Source organism: Lynx rufus, unplaced genomic scaffold (assembly GCF_022079265.1).
Source record: "Lynx rufus isolate CCGP_SWC_20201006 ecotype Redwood Valley unplaced genomic scaffold, mLynRuf1.p SCAF_52, whole genome shotgun sequence".
Classification (NCBI taxonomy): Eukaryota; Metazoa; Chordata; class Mammalia; order Carnivora; family Felidae; genus Lynx; species Lynx rufus.
Genome location: NW_025814870.1, coordinates 1237958 through 1265613, shown reverse-complemented (window position 1 = coordinate 1265613; position 27656 = coordinate 1237958). Strand labels below are relative to the sequence as shown.

General features: G+C 58.3%; 1 protein-coding gene across 1 annotated transcript; it reads left to right on the top strand.

Moving 5' to 3' along the window:
• The first annotated feature begins 8531 nt into the window (after positions 1–8531).
• Positions 8532–27656, top strand: PLCXD1 (phosphatidylinositol specific phospholipase C X domain containing 1). Its single transcript, XM_047100736.1, is given in 8 exon segments — positions 8532–8649; positions 12690–12751; positions 12753–12827; positions 16992–17120; positions 17933–17972; positions 17975–18087; positions 19527–19710; positions 26323–27656. Coding segments are annotated over 8 exon segments (960 nt in total). The 3' UTR covers positions 26562–27656.

The window sequence follows — 27656 nt, the reverse complement described above, 5'->3', positions numbered from 1 at the left end:
CCCCAGAGAGAGGGAGACAGGGACAGACCCCAGAGTGGGAAGGAGAGGGGACACACCCCAAAGAGAGGGGGACAGGGACAGACCCAAGAGTGGGGAGGATAGGAGACAGACCCCATAGTGGGAGGACAGGGGACAGACCCCAGAGAGAGGGGGACAGAGACAGACCCCAGAGTGGGGAGGACAGGAGACAGACCCCAGAGCGGGGAGGACAAGGGACAGACCCCATAGGGGGGAGGAAAGGGGACAGACCCCAGAGAGCATTGGGGTGGGGGGGACAGGGGACAGGAGGCAGGGTGAGGAGGTCATGAGGAACTTCCTGTACCTCCCAGTGGACAGTCTGGAATTCCTGAAATACTTGGAACGGGGCCCCTGCCATTGGGCAGACGTCCTGGAACACAGCCCGTGAGTGTCGTTTGCAGGGATTCAAGAATAAGTTGTTACCTGAAGGATTAGTACGAAAGAATGCCGAGAAATCTGTCAAATGAGCAAACACTGGTTTACAAGTGTTGTAACTTGTGTCTTTACCGTATGTTCTTGCTAGAAAGTGTGTGCGCGTCAGGAAAAGTACCCGAGGAAAAAGATCACAGTGACCTGGCGCCAGAGACGCATCTTATATCCACGGGTTTAACCCCTGGGAGGGTTGGCTGTGTGCACAACATGGTCTTTATGAAAATCATACACACAGAGCAGACGGAAGGGGAGAGGGGTTACAGCGCTGGGGGCTGGGGTCTCGGGATGGGGAGAGATGTCCCACGATGGGGCGCATCGGGCCGGAGGTATCATGAGGCTGGGGGTCATTGAGTGGGGGTTATGGGGCAGAGGTCACATGGTGAATGTCATGGGGCTGGGGGTGATGTCATGGGGTGGGGTCACTGGGTGAGGGTCTCAGTATGGAGGTGATATTACAAGGTGGGGGGCACAGGGCTGGGGGGATGTCACAAGGTCAGGGGCACAGGGCTGGGAGTGTCATGAGGCTGGGGGTCATTCAGTGGGGGTTAGGGGGTAGAGGTCACATGGTGGATGTCATGGGCTGGGGGTTACAGGGTGGAGGTCACATGGTGGGTGTCACAGGGTTGGGGGTGATGTCATGGGCTGGGGGTCACATGGTGGGTGTCACGGGGCTGGGGGTGATGTCATGGGCTGGGGGTCACAGGGTGGGTGTCACAGGGCTGGGTCACAAAGGGCTGGGGGTCATAGGGCTGGGGGTTGCAGGGTGGAGGTCACATGGTAGGTGTCACAGGGCTGGGGGTGATGTCATGGGCTGGGGGTCACAGGGTGGGTGTCACAGGGCTGGGTCACAAAGGGCTGGGGGTCACAGGGCTGGGGGAAGTGGGCAGGGACACTGATGCGTGGGGTGTCCTCTGGTGACTGAGAACGTTCTGGAACTGCACAGGTGGTCACTGCACAACAATGAATGTGTAAATGTCACTGATGGTAAATTTTAGGTTGTGTGTATTTTGCTAACTGTGTGAAACTTCCAGTTGTGGTCCAACAGGAGGTAGAAACTGAAATGGGCGTGAACGCATGTGTGTGCGCACGCGCATTTGAACACGTGTGTGTGCACAACAGTGGGAGAAGGGAGTCCGGACAGGTTCTGATACTGTCACTTTCAGGTGTTCTGGTGTTTCCTGTGGGGACAGGTGGTCAGTGCTGGTGTCCCAGAGGCTGTCCAGCAGGAGCTCCCCGCAAGGAACACCTGAGCCCCCCCCCCACCGTGCACACAAGGCCACTGTAGACACGGGGTGTGGCCCACGCTGCCGTCCTCTGTGTCTGGAGGTGGACAGGGCTGCACACGAGGACCCTGTGGCCACCAGCCCACAGCAGCTGCCCCAGCACATACTCTGTTCTTCACCTCGCGGCAGGTGTGGGTCCCAGACATTGTTTGAGGGTCTTAGGGAGGGTGCAGACACAGGGGACGGGGACTGCGGGTCCTGGCTGAGCACAGGTGTGAGGGTGGGGGTGGCCTCTGGGGGAGGGGGTGACCCCAACCTGGCTGAGCACAGGTGTGTGTGGGGGGTGGCCTCTGGGGGAGGGGGTGACCCCAACCTGGCTGAGCACAGGTGTGTGGGGGGGTGGCCTCTGGGGGAGGGGGTGACCCCAACCTGGCTGAGCACAGGTGTGAGGGTGGGCCTGGCCTCTGGGGGAGGGGGTGACCCCAACCTGGCTGAGCACAGGTGTGAGGGTGGGGGTGGCCTCTGGGGGAGGGGGTGACCCCAACTTGACAGAGCACAAGGTGCTGCATCCCCAATGGGCAGCACTCTTGGGGTGGCCCTGCCTGTGTCCCCTCCAAGGGGCCTTGGTGCATCTACCCATAGTGTTGGCTGAGACCCAGCCCAGCATCACTCACCTCTGCTCTTGTGTTGCGAGCACACCCTCCTCTAGTACGCCTCTTGCTGGCAGTGTCCCCACAGAGACATGGCCGTATCCTGACCCCCAGAGTCTGTGGAAGGGATCTTTTTGGACATAGGGACGTGGGGAGGGGGGCGCCTATTTCAGTGATGAATGTCCCCCTGGCCTGTCTGGCTATAGGACATCAAGGTGCAGGGACGTCCACTTGGGGTGGGGGTGGGGGACCCGGGCGCAGGGATGTCCAAGTGGGGTCGGGGGTGGGGGGGCGGACTCGGGACCGGGGCGCAGGGATGTCCACAGTGGGGTCCGGGAGGGGACCCAGGGCGCAGGGATGTCCACAGTGGGGTCCGGGAGGGGACCCGGGTGCAGGGAAGTCCACTGTGGGGTCCAGGCTCAGATAGTAGGCACGTCCACACTGGGGTGCGAATGCGCCGATGTTGGGTTCCCTTGCGCCCCTCCCCCCCCCCACTTCGGCAAAGCCAGCCAGGCTGGAGTGCTTGTCGAGGGTCCCGCCCAGTCCTGGGCCCGCGGGCCCAGCACAGCCCCTGGGACTGCACGCACACCCGCCCCCTGCTTTGAGCTCAGCTGTGCAGAGACCTGGAGTCCCGTCCGCAGTGGAGCCTGACAGTCACAGGTTCTGGGGATCTGGACAACTTCGAGGCCCTGGGTCTCCCCACCTGAGGCAGGAAGGCGAGTGGAGGCCAGCCTCAGGAAGCCCGGACAGACGGGGAGGAAGGGTCTGTTCCGCAGGCAGCGGGGAACCCCAGTGGCGGCCGCTGCCCAGGCCCCAGGAGCTCAGAGCCCCATTTCACAGGCGGTACGTGGGGCCCCGGGCTGTGGAGGGCGGGGCACAGGGGGCCAGTCAGGGAGCCGCCGGCCGGGAGCTGGGTCTCCAAGGAGGGAGGAAGGGAGAAAGTGGAGGAGGGGAAGGGAGGGGGAGGGGAGAGGAGGGAGAGGAGGGAAGGGGGGAAGAAAGGAGGAGGGACGAGAAGGAGGGGGAGAGGAGAAGCGAGGAGGGGGGAGGGGAAGATGAGGGAGGCGAAGGGAGGGGGGAGGGAGGGGAGGGGAGAAGAGAGGGCGGAGGGAGGAGGGGAAAGAAGGGGGAGGGGGGCAGGAGGAGGAGGCAGGGACCGCGGGGAGAGGGCGCGGAAAGAGACGCCGCTGGGCTGCTGGGCGGAGAGCCCCTGAGGCAGCGCCCTGTCTCCCGGCCCCAGTAGCCGGACTGCGCTGCGGGCGGAGGGCGCAGGGGGCAGTCGCGCGGGGTTCCGCCGCACACGTTGGGCTGTCCTGTGCGCGCTCTGGGTCCCGGCTGGCCTCGGGCAGGCAGGGCAGAGCCCGCACCAGGCGCACGTGCGGAGCGCCCCGCGCCCAGGAGCCGACGGGACGAGGCTCCGGGTCACCGGGGTCAGCGTCAGGGTGGGTGGGTCTGCAGGTGTGCACGTGCCCTGGAATGCGCCTCCGCCGACGCGGACGGAGGCCACACGCCCTGGCCCGGCCGGGACCGGGGCAAGAGCCACTCAGGCCAGAGGGCCACACACTTCAGTAAAGGACGCGGTCGGTTTGCAGACCAACGTCCTCAGAGATCACAGGCGCCGAGGACATGAGGCCATTCAAGCTCTGATGAAAGTCCTGTTTGCTCTGGGCCTGGGGTCCAGAGTGACAGGAACAGACCGCAGCCAAAGCACGGCCAGACTCTCAGGATGTCCTCCCATCCTGTCCCCTGACCCTGACCCCGTGGTCACACTCAGGATGCCTTCAGGGCGCCCTCCCTCCTAGTACTGACCCGGTGGTCATACTCAGGACACCCTCCTGTCCCTGACCGCTGACCCCGCGGGTCCCCTCAGGACACCTTCCCGTCCTCTGGGAGGGTCTGGACCCTGCAGGTGGGGCTGCCCAGGACGTGTGGGGCACTCCCCCCTCCCACCACGCCGTGCTCTCCCCGCACGGGTCCTGCTAGGACGTGGGGGCTGCAGCCTGCGACCCGTGTGGGGTTGGGAGTGACTGTCTGGAGGCGGCCCCTCCTCCTCGCGGGGGCGGGGGTTCCCGGCGTCCAATGGCGAGGCCAGAGCATTTTAGGAAGTGCTTGACTCCGCGGCTGGGGGAGGGCGCCTCGCCGGAAAGTCCGCTGGCGAGTCTGCGGAGCGCGGTGAGTGCCTCCGGGCGAGTCGCGGGTCCCTGCGGGGACAGAGGGGGCAGGTGGGGACGGGGTGGGGGGTCCCGGCCTGGGGCTCGGGCGGGGCGCGTCCTGGGCTCAGGCCTCGCCGGAAAGTCCGCTGGAGAGTCTGCGGCGCGCGGTGAGCGCCTCCGGGCGGGTCGCGGTTCCTGCGGGGACAGTGGGGACAGGTGGGGACAGCGGGGGGGTCCCGGGCTGGGGCGGGGGAGGGGCACGGCACGTCCTCCGGACCGGACGGGAAGGGTTAGCAGGAGGGGCCGCCACAGGCTCGACTCCGGGCTCCGCGGCCGCGGGAACTCGCCGTGGTCAGCGCTGACCCGCTCTGGGATGGTGAGGGCGGCAGATGCCCGTGCGTCCTCAGACCCTGCTCTGCCGCTGGCTCAGGACTTAGCGCCCCAGGTGTCATCGCGGGTCCTTGGGGCTGGGGCAGAGCCTGCGTGCGCGCAGGCGGGTCGGGGAGCGTTGGGGGCCCGTGAACGGGACAGAATGTCACGCGGGTTTGCCGGCGGCACGTCCGTCCTTTTATTCACCTAAGAGCTATTTCCTGAGTGTGACTGTCGCCAGCCACCACTTCCGGATGCGCCGCGTGGACACGGAGCCACCTCCCCGAAGGCTCACGAGTGGGAGGCTGCTGTGTCTCACCTGCTTGGGCCGGGAGCCTGCAAACCTGCCCTCACCCGGGTTTTGTATAATCACCCCCCTCCTTCCCAGGGCACCCCTGAGCCGTGCCTTGATGTGATCAGAGAGGGTGGAGGCCGTCCAGCTGTCGAGGGGCTGGGCTCGGGAGAGGACACGGGGTGCTGGTGCTCCCAGGACCTCTCCCAGGGGCTGGGCTCAGAGGAGGGGACCTGGGGTGTTGGTGCTCCCAGACCTCTCCCAGGGGCTGGGCTCGGCAGAGGGGACTCGGAGTGCTGGTACTCCCAGGACCTTCCCAGGGGCTGGGCTCACTGGAAGGGACTCGGGGTGCTGGGGATCCAAGACCTCTCCCAGGGACTGGGCTCAGCAGAGGGGACTCGGGGTGCTGGGGCATCCAGGAGCTCTCCCAGGGGCTGGGCTCTGGAGAAGACTCGGGGTGCCGGGGTGCCCAAGATCTCTCCCAGGGGCTGGGCTCGGCAGAGGGGACTCAGGGTGCTGGGGCTCCCAGACCTCTCCCAGGGGCTGGGCTCGGCGGAGGGGACTTGGGGTGCTGATGCTCCCAGACTTCTCCCAGGGGCTGGGGTCGGTGGAGGGGACTCGGGGTGCTGGTGCTCCCAGGACCTCTCGCAGGGGCTAGGCTTGGCAGAGGGGACTGGGAGTTCTGGTGCTCCCAGGACCTTCCCCTGGGGCTGGGCTCCAGAGAGGACTCGGGGTGCTGGTGCTCCCACGACCTTCCCCAGGGGCTGGGCTCAGAGGAGGGGACTTGGGGGGCTGGGGCACTGAGGAGCTCTCCCAGGTGCGGAGGCAGAGGCATCTCTTCAGGTGGACATTTCACGTCTACATGGAAACTGCCTTCACGCAGACAAACTAGTGCCCCGTTGGGCAGTTTCTCTGGGGTCTGCTGCTCCCACCAGCTGGTAGGAACCCTAATGCCCCAGGGGCACATTCTGGGGGTGTGTTTCATTACCTGTCAGCTGAAACTCACAGAGTGGTTTTCCTTGGAAACAAATTGGTGAGCCCCTGGCAGATCTCAGGGTTCACCCAAGGCGCCTCTTCCTGGGGCCATTGAGACGTGGGCCCTGCTGGGATGGGACTGGGGAGGGCTCAGTTGGGTGTGATGAGGCCCCCTGGGTGGCAGCTGGGAGAGGCATAGCCACAGCCCCTGCCCTGTGTGTCCTAGCTGGGGCTGACCACACTCCCAGATGAGGTCCAGCTGACACATATAGGGGTTCCTGAGGCTGGGGCTACACGGTCCCTGATCTGCCCACTTTCCAGACACCTGCATGGCCGGAGGGCAGGCGGTGGCCCATCTGCCCCTGGTTGGCACAGTGCCTTGAGGAATGTCTCCTGTGTGCATAGGCCAGCCCCAGACCACCTGGATGCTTGCTGCCCCCGCAGGAGGGCCGGGGTCCCACACTCACTCCTGCAGGGACACTGATGGACTGGGTGTGAGCTGGGAGAGCCCTGGGACACACCATGAGGGAAGATGGATGGCAGGGGTGCTAGCTCTAGGACCCTCTTATGGACGGGGGGTAGGGTTAGGGTTAGGGATCGGGCTTTTGTCTGCCGAGGCAGAATGAGAATCAATACTGTACTGTTGGCTGTTGGTGCACTCGACACAGTGTAGACAAGGAACAAATTTTTTCTAACCTCTTAGATTCTGGGACCAAGACCTGCAAATTAAAATGACAAAGAGGGGGGTGCCTGGGTGGCTCAGTCGGTTAAGCATCCGACTTCAGCTCAGGTCATGATCTCACAGTCTGTGAGTTCAAGCCCCCCCCCCCCCCCCCCCCCGTCAGGCTCTGTGCTGACAGCTCAGAGCCTGGAGCTTGCTTCAGATTCTGTGTCTCCCTCTCTCTCTGCCCCTCCCCTGCTCATGCTCTGTCTCTCTCTGTATCAAAAATAAATAAAAACTTTAAAAAATATATTTTAAAATGGCAAAGAGGGACCCCTGTGTGGCTCAGTCAATTGAGCATCAGCTTATATAGCAATTTCCTGGTTTGTGAGTTTGAGCCTTGCATCAGGCTCTGCGCTAACAGTGTGAATCCTGCTTGTGATTCTCTCTCTCTCTCTCTCTCTCAAAATAAATAAATTAAATTAAGTTAAAAATAAAATTAGATAAGATGACAACAGAGGGGAGCATCGGGCTGGCTCAGTCGTTGGAGCATGCCCTCTGGACCCCGGAGTCGTTGGTTCAAGCCCCATGTCGGGTGCACAGCTTACGTTATAAATAAATAAATAAGTGAAATGACAGAAGACAGATGGACAGGGGACAGGGTTTATTCTGAATGTTTGTAGAGGCCTTCCCAGAAGAGGAGTGGACCCAGGGAGATAGTTGGATGTTAGGCCTTATCTGCCATTTCACCAAAGGTTGATGAATTTGTGTGGAATTGACAAGCCAGAGTGAAAGGGCTGGGGGTGATAGGGACCCTAAATCCTGAGAAAGTAGCTGGCTGGGGGAGGCTAAGGGCAGGGTCAGTGTTACTCCTTGAGGCTAGTTGTGCAGACCTAAGGGGGGTGCCCTCCCCTCCGGGTACAGGGGATGGAAGGGGACGGCTGCACAGAGGGAAATTTATACCTGCTTGCAGGCGAAGGTTAGGGTTAGGGTTAGGGTTAGGGTTAGACGAGGAGGGAAGAGAGTTTTTCTTGTTTCTGCTTTTCTTCAGTCTCCTTCCGCTCAAAATAACCCTTAGGGTGAAATGGCTTATTTCCAGGGAAGCCAAGTCTGACCCCCTCACTGTACATACAGAGTTTCCACGGCTGGGGACGTGCTGGGGGAAGGGGCCACGTGGGAATCTGGTGGCAGGTCACAGCTCAACCCAGGATGGGCTCCTGTCTTTGGGGCTCCTTTTTGGGCAGGCAATGTCCTGTGCCCACCTCGTCGGCTTATCTTGAGAGTAAATTACACCCCATGCGTATTCATCACCTGGCAGATGCTGGGAAGACAGTGGCCAGGGCCGTAGGTTAAGGACCAGGAGACCTTCCCTCCTCTCCCCTAGCCCCAGACGTCTCCCCATTGCTTCTAAGGGAACGCTGGCTTCCGTGGAAACAGATCTCAGATTCCCTGCACCACAGCCCAGCACCCCAACCCAGGGAGGCAGAGGGCAGGGTGCTGACCTGGGCCCCCAAGGCACCACCACCCCCAGGATTGAAGCCCTACACCCACAGACCTGGCCGACTGGCGTGTGAGCCCCTCTGCGCGGCGAGGGGGGGTGGTGGTGGTGGAGGGATTAGTGCAAGACTGGAGCAGGGGGCACCAGCAGGGGGTAGGATGCACGCTTCGCCAGCGCCCCCCAGGAGAGTGGCTCTGGGCCCTTTGGTTTATGTCAGCAAAACTTTGTTTCCTTCCTCAGGTCGCACCGAGTGGCCCCTGATGGGCGGACAGGTAAGCGCTTCTGGCAACTTCCAGAGCTGCGGCACAAATGCAGACTGGATGTCAGCGCTGTGCCCCCTGCTCTGGGATGTGCCTCTGCACCACCTGTCCATCCCAGGTGAGGGCTTCTGCGTCCCCCAGGGGCACGGCCGGTCATGGGGTGGGGCCTGAGTGCACGGAAACCTCAGGAACCATGCACACATGCACGCAATATAGGCACACACATGCACGCACACAACACAGACACTCATGCATGAACACACATGCACACAGTACAGGCACACACGCATGCACACAATACAGCACACATGCACGCACACACGTATGGACACAAGATAGACACACATACACACGCACACAGAAACAGGCACGCGTGTGCACACATGCACACGCATGTACACAGACATACACGCATGCACACAATACGGACACACATGCGTACACACATGCACATAAGACAGACACATGTGTACACATGCATGCACACAGTACAGGCACACACATATGCACACAATATGGACACACATGCATGCACACAATACAGGCACACACGTGCACACAATATAGGCACACACACGCACACAATACAGACACGCATGTGTGCACACACGCACACAATGCAGTCACACATATACACACACGTGCACACAATACAGACACACACACGCATGGATGTGATACAGACACACCCATGTACACATGATACAAGCACACATACACATACACACACATGTACACACAGACACACATGCACACACACACCATATGCACACACATGCACCAAATGACCGTCTTCCCTTCTCCATCTCCTTCATTCTGATGTGGCCCAGCAGGCACGTGCACAGTCCCAGGGAGTGTGGCTGAGGGGAGATGTGATGGCATAGGGATTTGGGGTACTGCTCCCCCGCCAGTCTGTCCCTCTGTGTAGGGAACTCACTAGCCCTTCAACTGTAAGGACTGAGCACTACATTCCTGCGGGGCACCTTGAGCTGCCAGCTGGCCGTGAGCCATCCCTATCACAGGACCTGTGGGACCCTAGGTCTGGTGCGGCCAGCGCAGCTGGCTGGCAGGTCAGGCCCAGTCGAAGAGGGCTGGGATTGCAGGGGAGGGTGAGAGGGGCTGAAGGCAGAGGAGCAGCAGAGACAGAACCCTCCCCTCTGAGAACAGAATCCCCTCTCTGGGCACAGAACCCCCTCCCTGGGGACAGAACCCTCCCCTTTAGGAACAGAACCCTCCCTCTGGGGACAGAACCACCCCTCTGGGAACAGAACCCTCCCTCTGGGGACAGAACCACCCCTCTGGGAACAGAACCCCCCCTCTGGGGACAGAACCCCCCCTCCTGGGGACAGAACCCCTCTCTCCGGGATGCCTGCCAGGCCTGCGCGGGGCACGACCTGGTGACCCTGAGTCCTGCTGGGCTCTGTCTGGGCCCTTGCGGCTCCAGTGGCCCCAGAACCAGTGGCCGCCGCTCCCCACTGATGAGCATGTGGGCATTACCAGCCTTTTGTTTTTGCAAAAACGAAGGGCTGTAGTGGACCCACTCCATGTCTCCACGTCCGTGCACGTGCGGTATCTGGAGATCCTCCCTCAAAAATAAGCAGGTTTCTCACCTGGGTACATTTTTGTAGTTTTTCAGATTGAGCCACGTTTTCACCCTGTCCTAGCGCTTTCCTTTGGGATTTTACGAAGACTTCTCAAAAACGTTTAAATCCTTGATTCGAATGCAGTTTCTCTTGATGGGGCAGGACCCAGTCTGGTTATTTCCCAGATGGCTGTCTGTTGTTTGTCAGCTGGACTCCCACAGTGGCCCGAGTCCCAACACCCGAATGACTTCACAGACGAGAGAGAGTCCCTGGGGGTCAGGCTGTGTCCCCGCTGGGCCCGAGGGGTGACCACACAAACCCGATGCTAGGCACTGACCAGTGCCTACAAATTCACATCCCGCATAGCCTCAGAACGGGGCCTTATGTGGAAATAGGGTGTTTGCCGATGTGAGTAAGTGAAGGATCTGAGATGAGCCCATCCTGGGTCAGGGTGGCCCTGAATCCAATGGTAGGTGTCCTTGTAGGAGACAGAAGGGGAGACACAGACACAGAGGAGAAGCCACGTGAAGACAGAGGCAGAGATGAGGAGGACGGGCCCACCAGCCCAGGGACCCCTGGAGCCCCAGAAGCTGGAAGAGGCAGGAAGGACCGTCTGCTGGAGCCTCTGGAGGGACTTTGGTCCCGCCCCCTTGGATCTCAGTGGTCCTGCCCTGCCTGGATATCAGACTTCTGGCCGCCAGAGCTGGGATACAATTAATTTTTGTTCTTTGAAGCCTCCCACTTTGTAAGGGAGCCACAAAAAACTCATAGAGCCAATACATAATAATTGCAGACAAATGCAAACGTCTAAGTTAAAAAAAATTACATTCTCTGTGACGTATATAGATTTGCCTGCAGTTTATAGTTCTATATTATAATATATATGTGAATCCATTTACATATAGGGATAATCCATTTTTATATATAAAGATATATACTATAAACGAAAAGAAGGCCCAACTGTACTATTTTTGATCTACGTTTTCACTTAGCATAATATTGTCTGCATTTTCTGTATCAGCAAATATGGAGCCGCAGTATCGTCTTACTGGCTGTGTGCCCTCCGCTGACATTCGTATAGGAGTGTATGTAAGTGAGGACTGTCCCTGGGCGTGGGGACCGTCCACTTCCCCATCGCAAGCTTCTCCAGGCGCATCCTGAGTCTTGGACGCTTGACCAGGTGGTGGGAGGGGAGCCCTCCCACTGCCCTCTGCCTTCATGTCATGCCCTATGGCCACGCCCCAGTCATCAGTGTCAGGAACCCCTGGCCACACCCACGTGCTCTAGGAGAGAGGTGTCACTGTGCTCTCACTCCCTGGTGATCACATCACAGGGTTTCCAGTTTGCCCTGGGGCCATTTTCCTTGTGGGAGGCGGTTTCCGGGTGGTTTCAGGGGATCTGCAGGGAACTCTTCTGGGACGAAGAGCCACCAAGGGCCCAGGGCATGCCCTTCTTCAGGCCCGTCCCCTCCCCTCCGTGCCCCACAGAAGCAGGTGGCCTCTGGGGAGCGTGTGGGAGTTTAGCTCCCTTAGAGGTCAGATCCGGGGAGCGGGGGCAGCTGTGGGCGGTAGGGGACGCCCCAGCACCTCAGGGGAAAGGGCCCCTAGTCCCCAAGGCACCGTGTCCAGGTAGCTGTGAAAGTGTCCTGGGGCCGCTGTAACAAAGGGCCACAATCTGTGTGGTTCCAAACAGCTGTGTGAACTCACAGCTCTGGGGCCAGAAATCTGCACGGGTGTGACCTTTCAGTGCCCACAGGCCTGGCTCCTTCCGGAAGCCCCAGGGAGAATCCCTTTCTCTTTTCTCTGCTGCCTCCAGCCTCCGTCTTCTCCTTTCATACGTTTGCGTTCGGGATTGTCCTCAGAGAGATTTCCTGGCACATTCCGACAAAGCAGGACAGCTTCATTTTTCCAGCTAAGCCTGTAAACATCGTGGGTTCCGCTGGATGGGACAAAGGGCCCAGGAATCTCTCCTGATCTCGGTGCTCACTGATTTTGTCCAGCGAGCAGAACGCCCCCGTTATAACACCTTAGATGCGTAAAACTGCGTCCGTCTTTGAAGTCCGCGCTCTGATGCGTTGATCTGTGGAATCGGCAGCATCGGGTCTCAGCGATTCCAGCAGCTTCACTTATTTATACGTATTTGTGCTTATTTACACGGACGTCCCTGTACAACATGCGAACGTTCGCACCCAGTAAACGTGCCCCTTTCTTCTTCAAGAGTTTCTGGAAAACCTTCACGGACGTCAGTGCGGACGGACATGGGGGTGTTTCTCCAGGTCAGGGGGGCACGTTGGTGGCTGTGCTGGATGAGGATCACTTGGCACGGGAAGGTCCCCGAAACCAGGGGCAGTGTTCCCCGCGAGGAACCGCGTGGTGTCATGTGGCGTCTCCTCTGTGTCTGTGTCTCTCCTCTTGTGTCCCTTAAAAGGACACCCAGGTTTAGGGCCACCCTGGTCCTGGACGACCCTGTCCCATCGGCATGGTGGGCATGAGTTTGGGGCAGTACCCACCGCCGGGCACGGGGCGCCCGGCGGAGGGGGCTCCCGGGTGCAAAGTCCCCTCGGGTTTGCTTGCAGGGAGTCACGACACCATGACGTACTGCTTGGACAAGAAGTCGCCCATTGCACAGAGCCAGTCCCCGGCTGCTGCAGCTGCTGGGCAAGGTCCTTCCCTGCATCACACGCCCCATCGTGCTCAAGTGGTCCACCACCCAGGTGAGAGGCGCGGGGCCCTGGGGCCGGCTGATCAGTGCCATCTGCCGGGTGGGTGCCCTCCCTGGCAGGGCAAACACTATTGAAAACAGACGTCCGGCCAACCCAGCCCAGCAGCCATAAACAACGCACGTCCCCATGTCTTTGTGAGGTGTTTTGCTGGCTGGAGGCAGGCCCTCACGGGATCCCACTTCAGAGCCCCCAGTCCTGGGGAACCTCCTCTGGGCCGTGCCGTTGTCCAGAGGCCTGTTTAGAGACGGGCACACGTTTGAAAAGGAGGAGAAAGAACCCACAATGACAGGTTTCTGCCCTGAATGCTCAGGGAGGGACAGGGAGGGGCCGGGTCCCCACATCCTGGGAGGGGTCAGTCTCCTGTCTGATTGGGGTTTGCTCAAACTCCCTGCAGGCCTCTGCTCCTGGGGGTCTGAGGGCATTGTGAGCACTGGGGTGAGGGGGTCGTCCTGGGGTAGGGTGTACATGGAGAGGAAGGTCCGGGTGGCGTGCAGTCTGAGGGTGACCTGGGCATCCCGGTGGGGGGTGGGGTGACCCACAGGGACCCGGTGGAGGGTGGGGAGAGCAGACCCAGGGTGACCCGTGGCATCCTGGTGGGGGATGGGGAGAGCAGACCCAGGGTGACTTGTGGCATCCTGGTGGGGGATGGGGAAAGCAGACTCAGGGAGACCCAGGGCATCCTGGTGGGGGGTGGGGTGACCCGGAGGGTCCCGGTGGGGGGTGGGGAGGGCAGACCCAGGGTGACCTGGGGTGTCCTGGTGGGGGATGGGGAAAGCAGACTCAGGGAGACCCAGGGCATCCTGGTGGGGGGTGGGGTGACCCGGAGGGTCCCGGTGGGGGGTGGGGAGAGCAGACCCAGGGTGACCTGGGGCATCCCAGTGGGGGGGGGTGTGGACAGCAGACTCAGGGTTGGGGGCAGGCAGCTGGCAGTATGGCCATCACCGCACAGTGTCAGTGAGGGAGGAGAGGCACGTGATGGTTCCAGGTTCTGGCAGCAACGCAGGACCCACCTGGGGAGCAGCCCAGCCCCCCACCGCCGCTTGTGGGGGGCTCAGGGGTCCGAATTCTCTGCTCCCTGGACATGTGCATTGGAAACTCCGGGTTCCTGGAGGCCCCAGTCCCGGGCTCTGTGCTTTGTAATCGCTGCGCAGCAGGAATTCAAGTCACGAGGGCAGCAGGAATCCTTCTGGAGACCTGCCTGTCTGGAATGTGGAGAAACCAGATTCCCTACTTGTGTGAGGTGCTTGCACTGGCCAGCCTGAAATGTCACCACAGAGCCCTGCGGGAGGGGTCAGCGGGTTCGCTGCCGTCCCGGTGCTGGGGTCCCAAGATGCTGGGGTCCCACTGAGCTGGGTCCCCGCGGTGCTGGGGTCCTGGGTGGTTCTGGGTCCCATGGTGCTGGGGGCCTGTGATGCTGGGGTCCTGAGTGGTGATGGGTCCTGCGGTGCTGGGGTTTCATGGTGCTGGGTCCCCACAGAGCTGGGTCCTCATGGTGCTGAGTCCTACATGGTGGTGGGGTCCCGTGGTGCTAGGGTCCTGAGTAGTGATGGGTCCCAGCAGTACTGGGGTCCTGGGTGGTTATGGGTCCCATTGCTGGGGTCTCCGTGGTGCTGCAGTCTCATGGTGCTGGGGGCCTGTGCTGCTGGGGTCCTGAGTGGTGATGGGTCCCAGTAGTGGTGGGGTCCCGGACGGTGCTGGGGTCCCACGGTGCTGGGGGCACGCAGTGCTGGGGTCCTGGGTGCTGGGTCCCCATAGTGCTAGCATCCTGGGTGCTGGGTCCCCACGGTGCTGGGTTCCCATGGTTCTGGGGTCCCCACAGTGTTGGGTCTCTCAGTGCTGGGGTCTCATGGTGCTGGGTCCCCACAGAGCTGGGTCCCCGTGGTGCTGAGTCCTACATGGTGGTGGGGTCCCATGGTGCTAGGGTCCTGAGTGGTGATGGGTCCCAGCAGTGCTGGGGTCCCGGACGGTGCTGGGGTCCCACAGTGCTGGGGGCACGCAGTGCTGGGGTCCTAGGAGGTGATGGGGTCCCGCAGTGCTGGGGTCCTGGGTGCTGGGTCCCCACAGTGCTAGCATCCTGGGTGCTGGGTCCCCACGGTTCTGGGGACCCCACAGTGTTGGGTCTCTCAATGCTGGGGTCTCATGGTGCTGGGTCCCGTGGTGCTGCGTCCTATGTGGTGGTGGGGTCCCGTGGTGCTAGGGTCCTGAGTGGTGATGGGTCCCAGCAGTGCTGGGGTCCTGGATGCTGCTGGGGTCCTGGGTGGTTATGGGTCCCATTGCTGGGGTCTCTGGTGCTGCAGTCTCATGGTGCTGGGGGCCTGTGATGCTGGAGTCCTGAGTGGTTGATGGGTCCCGACGGTGCTGGGGTCCCACGGTGCTGGGGGCACACAGTGCTGGGGTCCTGGGTGCTGGGTCCCCACAGTGCTGGGGTCCTGGGTGCTGGGTCCCTACGGTGCTGGGTCCCCACGGTTCTGGGGTCCCCACAGTGTTGGGTCTCTCAGTGCTTGTGTCTCATTGTGCTGGGGGCCTGTGATGCTGGGGTCCTGAATGGTGCTGGGTCCTGCGGTGCTGGGGTTTCATGGTGCTGGGTCTCCACAGAGCTGGGTCCTACATGGTGGTGGGGTCCCGTGGTGCTAGGGTCCTGAGTGGTGATTGGTCCCAGCAGTGCTGGGGTCCTGGACAGTGCTGGGTCTCTCAGTGCTGGGGTCTCCTTGTGCTGGGCCCTACAGTGCTGGGGTCTCATGGTGCTGGGTCCCCGTGGTGCTGGGGTCTCACGGTGCTGGGGGCCATGAGGAGGTCTGGGTGGGGGTATGCTGTTGTAAAGTCTGGGTGCCTCCAGGGAATCGGTTGAGGAAATAACCAGAACCGCTGGTTCATAAGCACCGGCCACAGGAAAGCATATGGGGTGCATCCACAGCCGGGAAGGTGTGCACACCCTGAGTTTGCTGCAGAACGCCGCATGTCACACGGTGTCATCGCTAATGCACACCGTTCAGGGAAGAAGCACCAGGGAGGGCATCATGTTAAGTTTGTAGCTCACACACCGAGGGGAAGGGGCAGGAACGCCCCATCCAGCTCCAGGGAGGTTCTCGGCCGCAGCCGCCGTGTTGCGTCCCCAGGTGTAGGCAGGGATCCGCCCTGGGCGGTCAGACCGCGCATGCGTCCTGTGAAGACCTCCTCAGATCCCGCGGCTTTACTGACACCGCGAGCACCTAGTTTACGTTCTGAAAAGACACCATACGCGTCTGAAGGGGTGTTTTACGGGAGAAAATGTGCACTTCTCAGTCCTGTCCGTCCACGGCCTCAGCCCACCTGAGGCACAAGCCTGTGCCCCCGGGAGTAGCCAGCTGGGTGCTTTCCTGTCCCCGGAGTCCTCTCTTGCAGAGAGCTTGGGGTCCCTGAGCGAGGGCCGATCTGGGCGTCAAGGCCCCTTGCAGGTGGTTCTGCACGGTGGGGGGAGAGGGGGGCGCACCTGGCTGGACCTCGCCCCACACACACATAGTAGGGGACACGAAAGTCTCTAGGTAGCCTCCTGAACCCGAGTGCTGCATGTTTCCACAGGGGGGCTCACAGGAGGGACCCTGGCTCCCTGCAGGGCCGCAAGGATGTACAAATTACTTAACTCTCGCTTTTTCCATTGTCACGTTGTATGGGAGGGTACGGCCTTTCCCTCCTTTACCCTCTCTGGATTGGATTCCTTCCTGCCTGTCCTCCTGCTGTTTGTGGCGTGGGGACGGTGCCCACCTCCGCTGACCCTCCTCTGCACGTCCTGACCGCCAAGGGTGCAGGTGTGGCCCTGGGGGCCTGGCTCAGGGCTGCTGAGGCCCAGAGAGCGTTCCTTCCCAGTGCCCGCCCCGGGCGAGGGGGAGGCGGGACCCTGCAGGGCAGCGCCGAGGGGGCGTGGACGGCAGGACAGGGCCTCCCCAGGCTCTGTCTGTGGCTCACCGTGGCCAGTGTCACCCCAAAGCATGTGCCCGAGTGCCAGGCGTGCGCGGCTTCCGGACCGCAGCCGGCACCTAGAACAGCTCTTGATTCGACCTCAGACAGGGTGGCCCAGAGGGGGGCATCTCCGGCCGGACCGTGAGCCCTGGACGGGGGCAGTGAGCCGAGGTGGGAGCCCCACGGCCCCCAGCAGCGACAACGGAGCTCTGTCCACAGGTGCTGGGTGTCACGGAGCAGCCGGACGCCGGGGTGCGGTACCTGGACCTGCGGGTCGCGCACATGCCGGAGGGTTCGGAGAAGAACCTGCACTTCGTGCACATGGTGTACACGACTGCGCTGGTGGAGGTGCGGGGGGGGGGAATGGTGTACTCGACTGCGCTGGTGGAGGTGTGGGGGGTGCAGGGGGTCACGGGGTTGAGGAGGGGGGGCGCGGGGGAAGGGGGAGGAGGAGGAATGCAAGGTCGCCAAGGGGCGGCGGGGCGGCTGGTGCAGGGAGGGGCTGGGGTGCTGGAGGGCTGTGGCAGGGAGGACTGCACGCGGTGATGCGCATCCTTGTGGGGTCCAGCAGTCCAGAGGTTACGACTCTTGACCTCCTGGGTTTTGCAAACCTGGGGCCGCTTGTCTTCCTGCCTTTGGTTGGGGCCTGGGGCATCTTGCACTGTCTCCTCCGCCACAACCTGAGTGGCTCTGAAGTCCGAATATGAGGAGTCACCGTCCCGCTCAGCCTGACTCCCCCCTGCCATCCAGGACGCCTGGGGCCGGGTGACACCATTCCGGGACCTCACTCCACATGCCACTTGCCGGGCTTTGCATGTTCCCTGCACTTGCAGACTTCACACCTTTGCACACACGGTGCCCTGTGCAGTGAGGGTGCACACAGGTGGTCACACACACACACACACACCCCTCCCTGTTCAGTGAGCATGCACACACGTGGCCACACACACACATACACAGGCGTATGCTTCTCCCCGAGCATAATGGCTGGCGGCCCGGCGGTTGTTGGTGAGGCTGCATTGGCTATTTGTTGGCCCAGGACCCAGGCCCGTTTGCCCAGTGGGTTCTGTTTGCAGAAGGCCCTTGGGCCTGTGGGAGTGTCCTCAGCTTCCTGGCCCCTCTCAGGACGGTCCGACTGAGCTCCTCTCTCTCCTGCACAGGACACCCTCAAGGAGATCTCAGAGTGGCTGGAGAGCCACCCCAGGAGGTGGTCATCCTGGCCTGCAGGGACTTCGATGGCCTGACGGACAACCTGCATGAGTACCTAGTGGCCTGTATCAACAACATCTTTGGGGACATGCTGTGTCCCCGAGGGGTAGGAAGGGCCCCTTTGGCGCAGGTGGGGGGCAGGAGTACGATTCATCAACAACATCCTTGGGGACACGCTGTGTCCCCGAGGGGTAGGAAGGGCCCCTTTGGCGCAGGTGGGGGGCAGGAGTATGATTGTATTCTCCCCTGCCTGCTTGGTTCTGCTGTGCATGATGGTGAGATAATTCCGGTGCTGGGGGTGGGGGCGCTGCTGGAGTGCTCTCTGTGATGCGCCCAAGGAGAAAGACCACTGCCCACCCCCCGCCCACAGTGTGCCCCGCGCACCACTGTGCCACATACACAACCTGGGAGTGCGAGATCCAGGCGGGGACGAGGCTGGGAGTCTGAGGTCCAGGCAGGGCCGAGGCCTGTCTCCTGGGCGTGTAGACCCGTCTTCCCGCTGTGTCCTCACGTGGTCGTCCCTCTGTGCATGTCTGTGTCTTTATCCGCCCTTCTCCAGTCCTTTTGGATCAGGGATCATCCTAATGATCTGATTTTACCTTCATTATCTACTTCAAGACCCCACCTCCAAATACAGTCATGTTCTGGGGTATCAGGATGAGGACTTCAGCTTAAGAATTCAGAGGGGACACAGTCGAGCCCACAACACACCTGGTCTTTGTGATCCAGATAATTGGTGCCATTTGCTGGCGACGGCTGGAGTGACCCTCCCTGGGTCTCCGGGAAGCTGAAAAGTTAACTCCACATCCATTTGGGGTCCATTTTACATCACTTTGTTGGGCGTTTCTCCAAGTTCGTCCTATGAGCCTGGTCTGAGGCCAAAACAAGACAGTGGGGCTGCTGTGACCCAGGGCACCCAGGTGCTCGGGGCTTCTGAAGGAAGGTGGCAGGAGCAGCTGTTAGGGGACAGACCGCCAGGCTGAGTCTCCAGAGGGAACGTCACAGAGGGGAGACGGAAGAGGGTGGGAGGTCCACGTACAAAATCACTGGTCCTTCGAGCACTGGTCCTTGTAGTAACACGTGCTTGACCTTCCTGACACACCTGGCTATTCGAGGGGCGTGGCCTCTGGGGGGTCAGCGTGAGCTCAGGGTGCTGTTGGTAACACTTCTGTCTGGGTCCCCGATATTCCAGAGGCCAAGGAGCAGTTGTAGATGCTGCCTGCCCCACCCCTCATGTCCCTACTACAGGCACCCCAATGATGCCACATCCCTGCGTCTCTCAGACACCCTGATAACCGACCACCGTTGCTCTCAGACACCCTGATCCTCCACCATCAGTGTCTCTCACACTCCCCGATCCTCCACCATCAGTCTCTCACCCTCATCCTTCACCATCAGTCTCTCTCACCCCACTCTCCACCATCAGGTCTCTCTCACACACCCGATCCTCCACCATCAGTCTCTCACCCCCATCCTCCACCATCAGTCTCTCACACTCCCCGACCAGTCTCTCTCAGGTACCCGCTACTCCTTCTTCCTCTCCAGGAGGTGCCGACATTGAACCAGCTGTGGACACGCGGCCAGCAGGTCATTCTGTCCTACGAGGAGGCGAGTGTCGTGAGCCGGCACAGGGAGCTGTGGCCTGGGATCCCCTACTGGTGGGGGGACCAGGTGAAACCCCAGGAGCTCATCCACTACCTGGAGCACATGAAGAGGTGTGGCCGCCCAGGTGAGCAGTGTGGGTCGGTCACACATGGCACCTGCAGGGCTCACACACACGTTATCGCTCACAGGTTTGCTTTCGGCTCTCAGGGAAGAACTTTAGAAGTCATGTAGCGTGTGTGTGTGTGTGTGCGCGTAACATATATGGACACGTGTGTAGCTGTGTGCGCATGTGTCTGTACGTGGGTACGTGTACATGTGTGCACAGATGCACAGATGCACAGAGGTACAGATGAGTCCATACACACGACGCGGTATGAGGTGTTGGGGTTCTGAGCCGACGGCCAAGAAAGAAAGGATTGTTGCGCTGTCTTGGGTGCAAACAGGTGCTTTTATTACAGCGCGGGGACAGGACTGTGGGCAGAACAAGGTTGTGAGGAGTGACTGATACTTGGGAGGTGGGGGAGGTGAAAGGAAGGAAGTTCCAGAAGGACTTTCATATGCTAACGAGGACTCCGGAGGCTGGAGGCCTGGCTATTGTCAAGCTAAGGTCATTTCCCCTCTAGCAACGCATGAACTTTAAGAGGGTAGGGAGTTGCTGGAAAGATGTTTCACTCTGAGGGTGTCAAGAGTTCGCCAATGGCCGCAGGTTATAAGGACATTTAATACGCATCTCTGCCTTTGTTTCCCACATCTTTCCCCCCTGAACAATGTTGACATTTAAATCTTTGGGTTTTTTAAAAATTTTTTTAAACGTTTATTTATTTTTGAGACCGAGAGAGACAGAACATGAATGGGGGAGGGTCAGAAGGAGGGAGACACAGAATCCAAAACAGACTCCAGGCTCTGAGCTGTCAGCACGGAGCCCGACGCGGGGCTCAAACTCACGGACCGCGAGATCATGACCTGAACCGAAGTCTGATGCTTAACCGACTGAGCCACCCAGGGGCCCTGACACTTAAATCTTTAAGGTCGCTGAGGCAGGAAGGTCTCCTTTCTGTAACTTCTTCCTGCTGGGTAGGGGCATAGAGATGTCCCCACTTGTGGGTCCGCATTGGTCAGCTGGGGTATTTATGTTAGGAGTTACAAAGGCAGGGCAGCCGGTCCACGGCAGACAACATAGGCGAACCTCCTTGAGTACAAGGGGATCGTCTGTTGGCTGGAAGTTACGGCAGTGATGGAGTCTTGGCACCAGGCAGGGAGCCAGCGGAAAAGACAACAAAATACTTTACTCTTATTATGAGAAAAACAGCCTTCGAGGGGTGCCTGGGTGGCTCAGTCGAGCGTCCAACTCTTGATTTCAGCTCAGGTTTGTAAGATTGAGACCCGTGTTGGGATTCTCAGTCTCTCTCCCTGTGTCCCCTCCCCCAACTCTCTCTCTCAATCTAGAGGTAAAAATAAAAACAAACAAAACCCCCAAAAAACTAAAAAAATAAAAAATAGTATCTACAAAGACGTGTTGTTGAAACATAATTTTTCCCTACAATTACCCTCATTTGGAGAAGTAGCCACGTCAAGACTCATCTGTTTGTAAACCGAATCCAGTGCTAATAAACTTGGCCTAATTATTTACATAACCTCAGCAGGAATAGTGATAAGCCATACAGATTTTTCAAAATTTGCTTTGCTGGAACTTTTCGTAAGGAATCTCTCAACTGAACCATGCATAGCCTCTCCAGGCCAGAAGCCAAGCCAAGTACTTCCGTCAGACCTGCCTGCTGTACCTGTAGAATGGGGCCAACTCCTCGTCACGAGGTCCCCAAATATCCTGAGGTTCCTGCACCTGCCAGGAAGTGACCTGTACTCGCCTGGTGAGGCTGCTGGGAGCTCTGTGAGCAGGTACCTGGCCAACGTTTCCAAGGGGCTTGATGGCTCCGTGTTTCGTAAAGTCAACCTTAGTTCCTTAGAGCTGTCTGGTCATATGTGAGTCTACACAGGTCACTCGCAAATACGACATTCCGGTCAAAGCCTTGGTAAAATAACCAATGGTCCCAATGGCGTCCTGTGACAAGAACGGGTTCTTATCGAACTTATGTAAATGATTCTAATTGCCAGGAAAGAAAGAAGACTCACTGAGGGTTTGTGAATTTCAGAGGGTTCAGGGAGAGAGAAAAGTTAGAAGCTTTAGTCTGTTCACAAATTAAAACTTTATCATATTCCTGTAACTCATAGATCTCTCAAGAGACAGTTTCCTTAATCTGGAAAAGCAAACATTTTTGGTTAGTTGTGGGAATTTTTACCAATTTCAGTTTTAGGATTTTACCCATGTCAAAAACCTGTATTTGTCAAAAGCCTTTTTACGAATTCCCTTGCAGATGAAACCCATCGTCACAAGAGAATAATGATAAATGAGGAAAGACTCAGAAATGGACACGGTTAAAGATCTGGTGAGAGATTACAACGTAGCTGGCAGGGAAATTCGGCTATTTCTGTGACACAGAACACGTCAGTAATCAGAATATCAAGCGATGGCCTCATAACAAAATGTTAAAACTTTAGGAATTTTGGGGCGCCTAGGTGGCTAAGTCATTTGGGTCGGATGAGTGTCAACTCTTGATTTCGACCCTCCCCTGCTCAAGCTCGCTGGTGCAAAAAGAAAATAAACTTAAAAAAAAAACACTTTAGGAATTTCATAGTCTCCAGAATAGTTCTAGCATTTGCCCTAAGACCTATTATTTGTTTAATGATGCTTCCTGAGTCACCTAATGTACCAAAGAAGCAAATCTAATTGGTCAAAAAGACTTTATTTACAATTTAAATCTTGGGGAAGTTTGTTTAAAAAGCCTTAAAGAAGTTACAAAGCACACGCCTTAATAGGATTACCTACCATCACAAAGTTATTTATTTAACCAAGGAGGCAATAAAAGATTCCAAAGGCAAGTGTGTAGGGTTATACAGTTATTAGCAAAACTTAGCTCTTTTAACACTGAGCTTTAAGTAGTCAAAGACCTGATAAACAAAAAAAAAAAAAAAAAAGACCTGATAAACAGAAAATGTAGAAACTGGCTTTCTTAGCAGGTAACACAGAAAAAAAAAAAAAAAAAAAACCTTTGTTTACATGTTCTTATCAAAAGCAGGCTAACAATAAAAAAAAAGTCCTTTTTTATAACAGAGAAATCAGAATTTCAAACTTATACCAGTGTACTTTTAAAATCCACTCATGGGGCACCGGGGTGGCTCAGTTGGTTGAGAATCCAACTCTTGGTTTCAACTCAGGTCATGATCTCACAGTTTGTGAGTTTGAGCCCCACATCGGGCTCTGCGCTGACAGTGTGGAGCGTCTCTCTCTCTCTCTCAAAATAGATAAACATAAAAAAATCCATTCATTTCAACTTTAGTCCTGACCACATACAAAATTCCTTTCCAAAGATTTCCCTTCATAAACCTTCTACACCTTTTTTTTCATCCAGTGTTGTTTCCCTTATTTCCATCAAGGTTAATTACATTTAGCAGCATTTTCAAAAATGTTTATTTATTTTTGAGAAGGACTGTGAGTGGGGGGAGGGACAGAGAGAGAGGAAGATAGAGGATGTGAAGCCGGCTCCAGGCTCTGTGCTGAGAGCAGTGAGCCCAATGTGGGGCTTGAACCCACGAACCACGCGATCATGACCTGAGCGGAAGCCAGACGCTTAACCGACTAAGCCACCCGGGTGCCCCATTTAGCAGAATTTTTCGTGTTAGAAACCTTAGTCTCCAGTGGAAATTAACTGGTAACCATTTGTAAACTGTTAAGCCAGAAGTCTCTAGATGGCAGATTTATGAATCTAAAATTTAAAGCACAAATTAAATGAAAAAATGTAAGCACAAAGCATGTTTTCCAGCAGATTTAAATGCCCTTAGTTCCTCTGCAATAAAAAGCCGAAAAACCACAAACCTACGTTCAGTAATCAATCCATGCTTCAGTGCCACGTCCTATTAGGGAAAGGTCTGGATGTCCAAGGAATTCAGTCCAATTTGTCATCGCAGCAAAGCTTTAAAGGTCTCAGGTCACTACAGACTTTGAAAGCTATCTTAACAAGCACGCGTGAAAACTGAGACAAAAATCAAGCATCATTTTAAGTCGTCTTTTTGCTGACCAGTTGCGACAGAGAGAACTCGACCTGACCTCACCTTTAGTGAGCCCGAATAGAATAGCAGCGTGGTATTTAAGGCTCATGAGTCTAAAGACAGGTGCATCTTAAGTAAACCGACAAATTTAAATTAGTTTAAATACCGAATTATATTCCGTTTGTATCCATTTGAAAGTCAATCAGCTTGTTCCCCACTGTCAGTTTTTCCAGGACGCGGGCAGGGATCTCTGAAGTGGGCGCTGTGAGGGTTAGGGTTAGGGTTAGGGTTAGGGTTAGTTTGCTCCTTGCGGGAGGGGAGGGGGAGCCCGGGCTCCGAGCTGGGCCAGGAACTGGTGGTGGGCCAGGAACTGGACCACCCAAGGTGGTGCAAAATAAGGAGGAGAGGCAAAAGAGGAGAGACACCCCAGAAGGCAGAGAAAGGGGTTCCCGATGGATTCTAAGCTTCATAGCCTCGGACAGATGAGCAGACACCGTGGGGTTTTTCACCACAGTGGATGCGTGCTGTTTTCACAGCTGCTTGGGAACATTCCAGAAAGTCCCCGTCCTGAGGCAGACTAACCACAGCTGGCTCCGACGATCGCGGCCGTTAGGCCAGGAAATGACTTCAGGAGAAGCCCCTGCATCTATTTGATGAGGAACAGACAGGGTCAGCGTCCCCTTTGCTAGGACGGCCTGGGTGCCATCAAGAGGACACCTGTCTACATAACTATCGCAAGGGAGTTTGCCGGCCTGGGCCAGACACATCCTGCCAGAGCCGCTTAGGTCCGGGCTGATGTGGAAAATGTTGGGGTTCGGAGACGGCAGCCCAGCAAGCATTCTCGAGACGTTTTTGGTGCAACAGGTGGCTTTATTAAAGCGCAGGGACCGGGCCGTGGGTGGGAAGTGCTGCTTTGGGATTGAGGAGAGGCTGGTTATACACTCGTGAGCTGGGGGAGGTGAGGTCAAGGGAAGCGCCCAGAAGGACCTTCGTATGCTAAGGAAGATCAGGGATCCTCAGGGATCCTGGAGGCCCAGCTGGCGGCTGGCGTCAGGCTACCGGTGTTTTTCCCTCTAGCGAAGCCTGAACGTTAGGACAGAGGAAGTTCCCAGAGAAATCCCGGACTCAGCGAGCGCTGTCCAGTGATCGTCAGTGGGCTGCAGGTTGTAAGAAATTCCATTGTGTCTGCGTTTCCTTTTTGCTTTAATTCCCCACATCACATACACACGCACGTACGCACATCCACGAGACATCTATGTGTGTGTACGTACGTGTACACACACCTGTGGTATCGGTAGCGAGGTGCGGAGACTCGGGTCTACAGCCTGCCCCAGCTCTGCTCTGCAGGTGTGCGACACGCGTCGTGGGCAGTGTGCTGTGCTCGCGCCCACACGCGCGGTACAGACTCCCACACGTGCTGCACACGCGCCCACGCGGGCGATGCCCGACCCACATGCGCTCCACAAGCATCCACATGCACTCACACGCTCTACATGCACCCCACGAGGTCTACACGCACCCACACGCGCACCACACGCACCCACACACGCTCTAGACGCACCCATGCGCTCCACACGCAGTCTACACGCACCCACACGTCTAAATGCACCCACACGCGCTCTGCACACACCCAGACGCACTCTACACACACCACGCACCCACACGCTCTCCACACGCACCTACACGCGCTTCACACACACCCACATGTCCTCTACACACACCCACAGACGCTCTAGACTCACCCACACGTCTACATGCACCCACACGCGCTCTACACACACACAGGCTCCACACATACCCACACGCGCTCCGAGCATGCCTCCTGCTCGCACTGTCACGCCTCTGTGTGCTCACAAACCTGTTTCAGAAGCCATGTTGTAACCCGAGAGACGGACATAAGGCCCGGCCCCAAGGCCACCCGAGAAGCAGGTTGGGACGTGGTATCTCGCGCTCTCGTGTTTCTCCGGTTGACAAGCGTGCACTCTGAGGGTTAGAAGGAAAACCGTCGGCGGAGACACCGAACGTCTGACCGTGGCCGCCTGCCAACTCGCCTGTGGTGGGGGTGGGGGGCTCTCAGACCTTTGTCCAGGGGTTCCCAACCACACAGGTGCTGAGCCCCTCCCAGAGATTCTGCGATGTGTCTGAGGATTCTAGGCCACCCCCCCCCGAAATCTACTGGCTGACACGCGGTGTGTGAGTGTCCATTTGCCGCTGTGACAAATAGTGGTTATTGTGTCCACCACACGGGTGGGACGTGCACGTCGCTGGGGACATTATTCCATCCAGCACGTGGGACATCTCTGGGGACATTAGTGTGTCCGCCGCTCAGGGTCAAGGGGTGGACGTCTGTGGGGACACTAGTGTGTCCGTCATGTGGGGGGTCGGGGCATGTTCATCTCTGGGGACGTTATTCCGTCCACCTCACGGGAATTAAGACATGCACGTCCCTGCGGACATTATCTGTCCCCATGCTGGGTGGCAGGAGTCTGGCACTGATGTGGACATGTGTGTCCCTGCTGTCGGAACCCTAATCTGCACGCAGCTCTGAGAGTCTGTGCTCAGAAGTGTGTGGACACGAGGGCCGGGGGAGCCTGACTGCCGTGGCACCAGCTTCCTCTCCTTCCTGTTCCAGGCGGGCTGTTCGTGGCGGGCATCAACCTGACAGAGAACCTGACGTACATCCTGGCGCACCCGTCCGAGTCCTTGGAGAAGATGACGCTCCCCAACCTGCCGTACCTGCGCGCGTGGGTGCGTGAGCAGTGCCCTGGACCGGGCGTGCGGTGCACCAACATCATCGCGGGGGACTTCATCGGGGTGGACACGTTTGTCAGCGACGTCATCAGGCTCAATGACAAGCTGCTGCGATGCTGACACGGAGCACGGGCGCAGGTGGGGGGGGCATGCGGGGCAGGGTCCACCTTCCCCCATCCACGGAGCGCCCCCTGCGGGTGACACCCAGCCTCACGGCTCCTGGGGGCGGGAGTGGAAAGAACACGCTGGTGATCAGAGACGTGTGCTCGAATCCTCAGAGGAAGAAGGACCCGGAACCTGGGATCTGTTTCTTCAGGTTTAGCTGCAGCGTGGCTGCCGTTGGTGGGTGCCGTGGCTGCCGTGGGGCATCCCCTCGCCTGGGGCTGTGGCGGCAGCAGGATGACATATGACACTTTCCCGGAGCTGCATAAAACCCGAAAGTACCGCGTCTGTGGGGTAGGACTGGGCATGTCCGATCCACGGAGAAAACCACTAAAATGGGGAAGAGATACTGTTGTTTCCGATGAAACCACCGCACGTTTGCTTGTCCCCAGGCCACGGTTCCTGGGGCTGCTTCTACTCTGGCTTTTCCGACAGGGATGGAAGGAGCAGAGGGCCCTCGAAGGAGGTGTTTGGCACTCACTCCCTCACTTTCCAGACGCCTCCCTGGCGCTCTCTTCGAGCCAGTGTGGGCCCACACGCGTGACGGGCAGCTGGGTGTCCACCCTGGGCGCTGCCATGGCATCCTGGGGCCCGCCGGGAGGCCACCCTCAGGCATCCCCGGAAATTAGGCCAAGTGGTGCTGGGGTTTCCCCTCTCTGGCACATGTGCCATTCTTCTCCCAGGACCACGTTGGGCAGTGGTCAGTTTTCCAACATCCTTGTTCTGTGGTTTCTTAGGGTCTGTCTGTCCGTCTGTCTGTCTCTATTTGCCCAAGATGCGAACTCTATTTTGTTCTTTTCTCTGTTCGTGGTGCTCTGGCGTCTGGGGGCCTTGCGGCTCCCCCCCTCAGGGCTAGCGGATTCCTAATCAGAGACGGCAACCACGGGCTCGGGAGCACACGCTATATGCGAGCAAAGCAACGCCATCATCCAGCCTGCGCTCGCCAAGCCCACATGCATAGGCTTCGAGCTGACCCCTGAGCCGACACGGGCACGCGCTGGAGATACTGTGGGTTTCGGTCCAGCGAAACCGCAATAAAGTGCGTCAGACGAA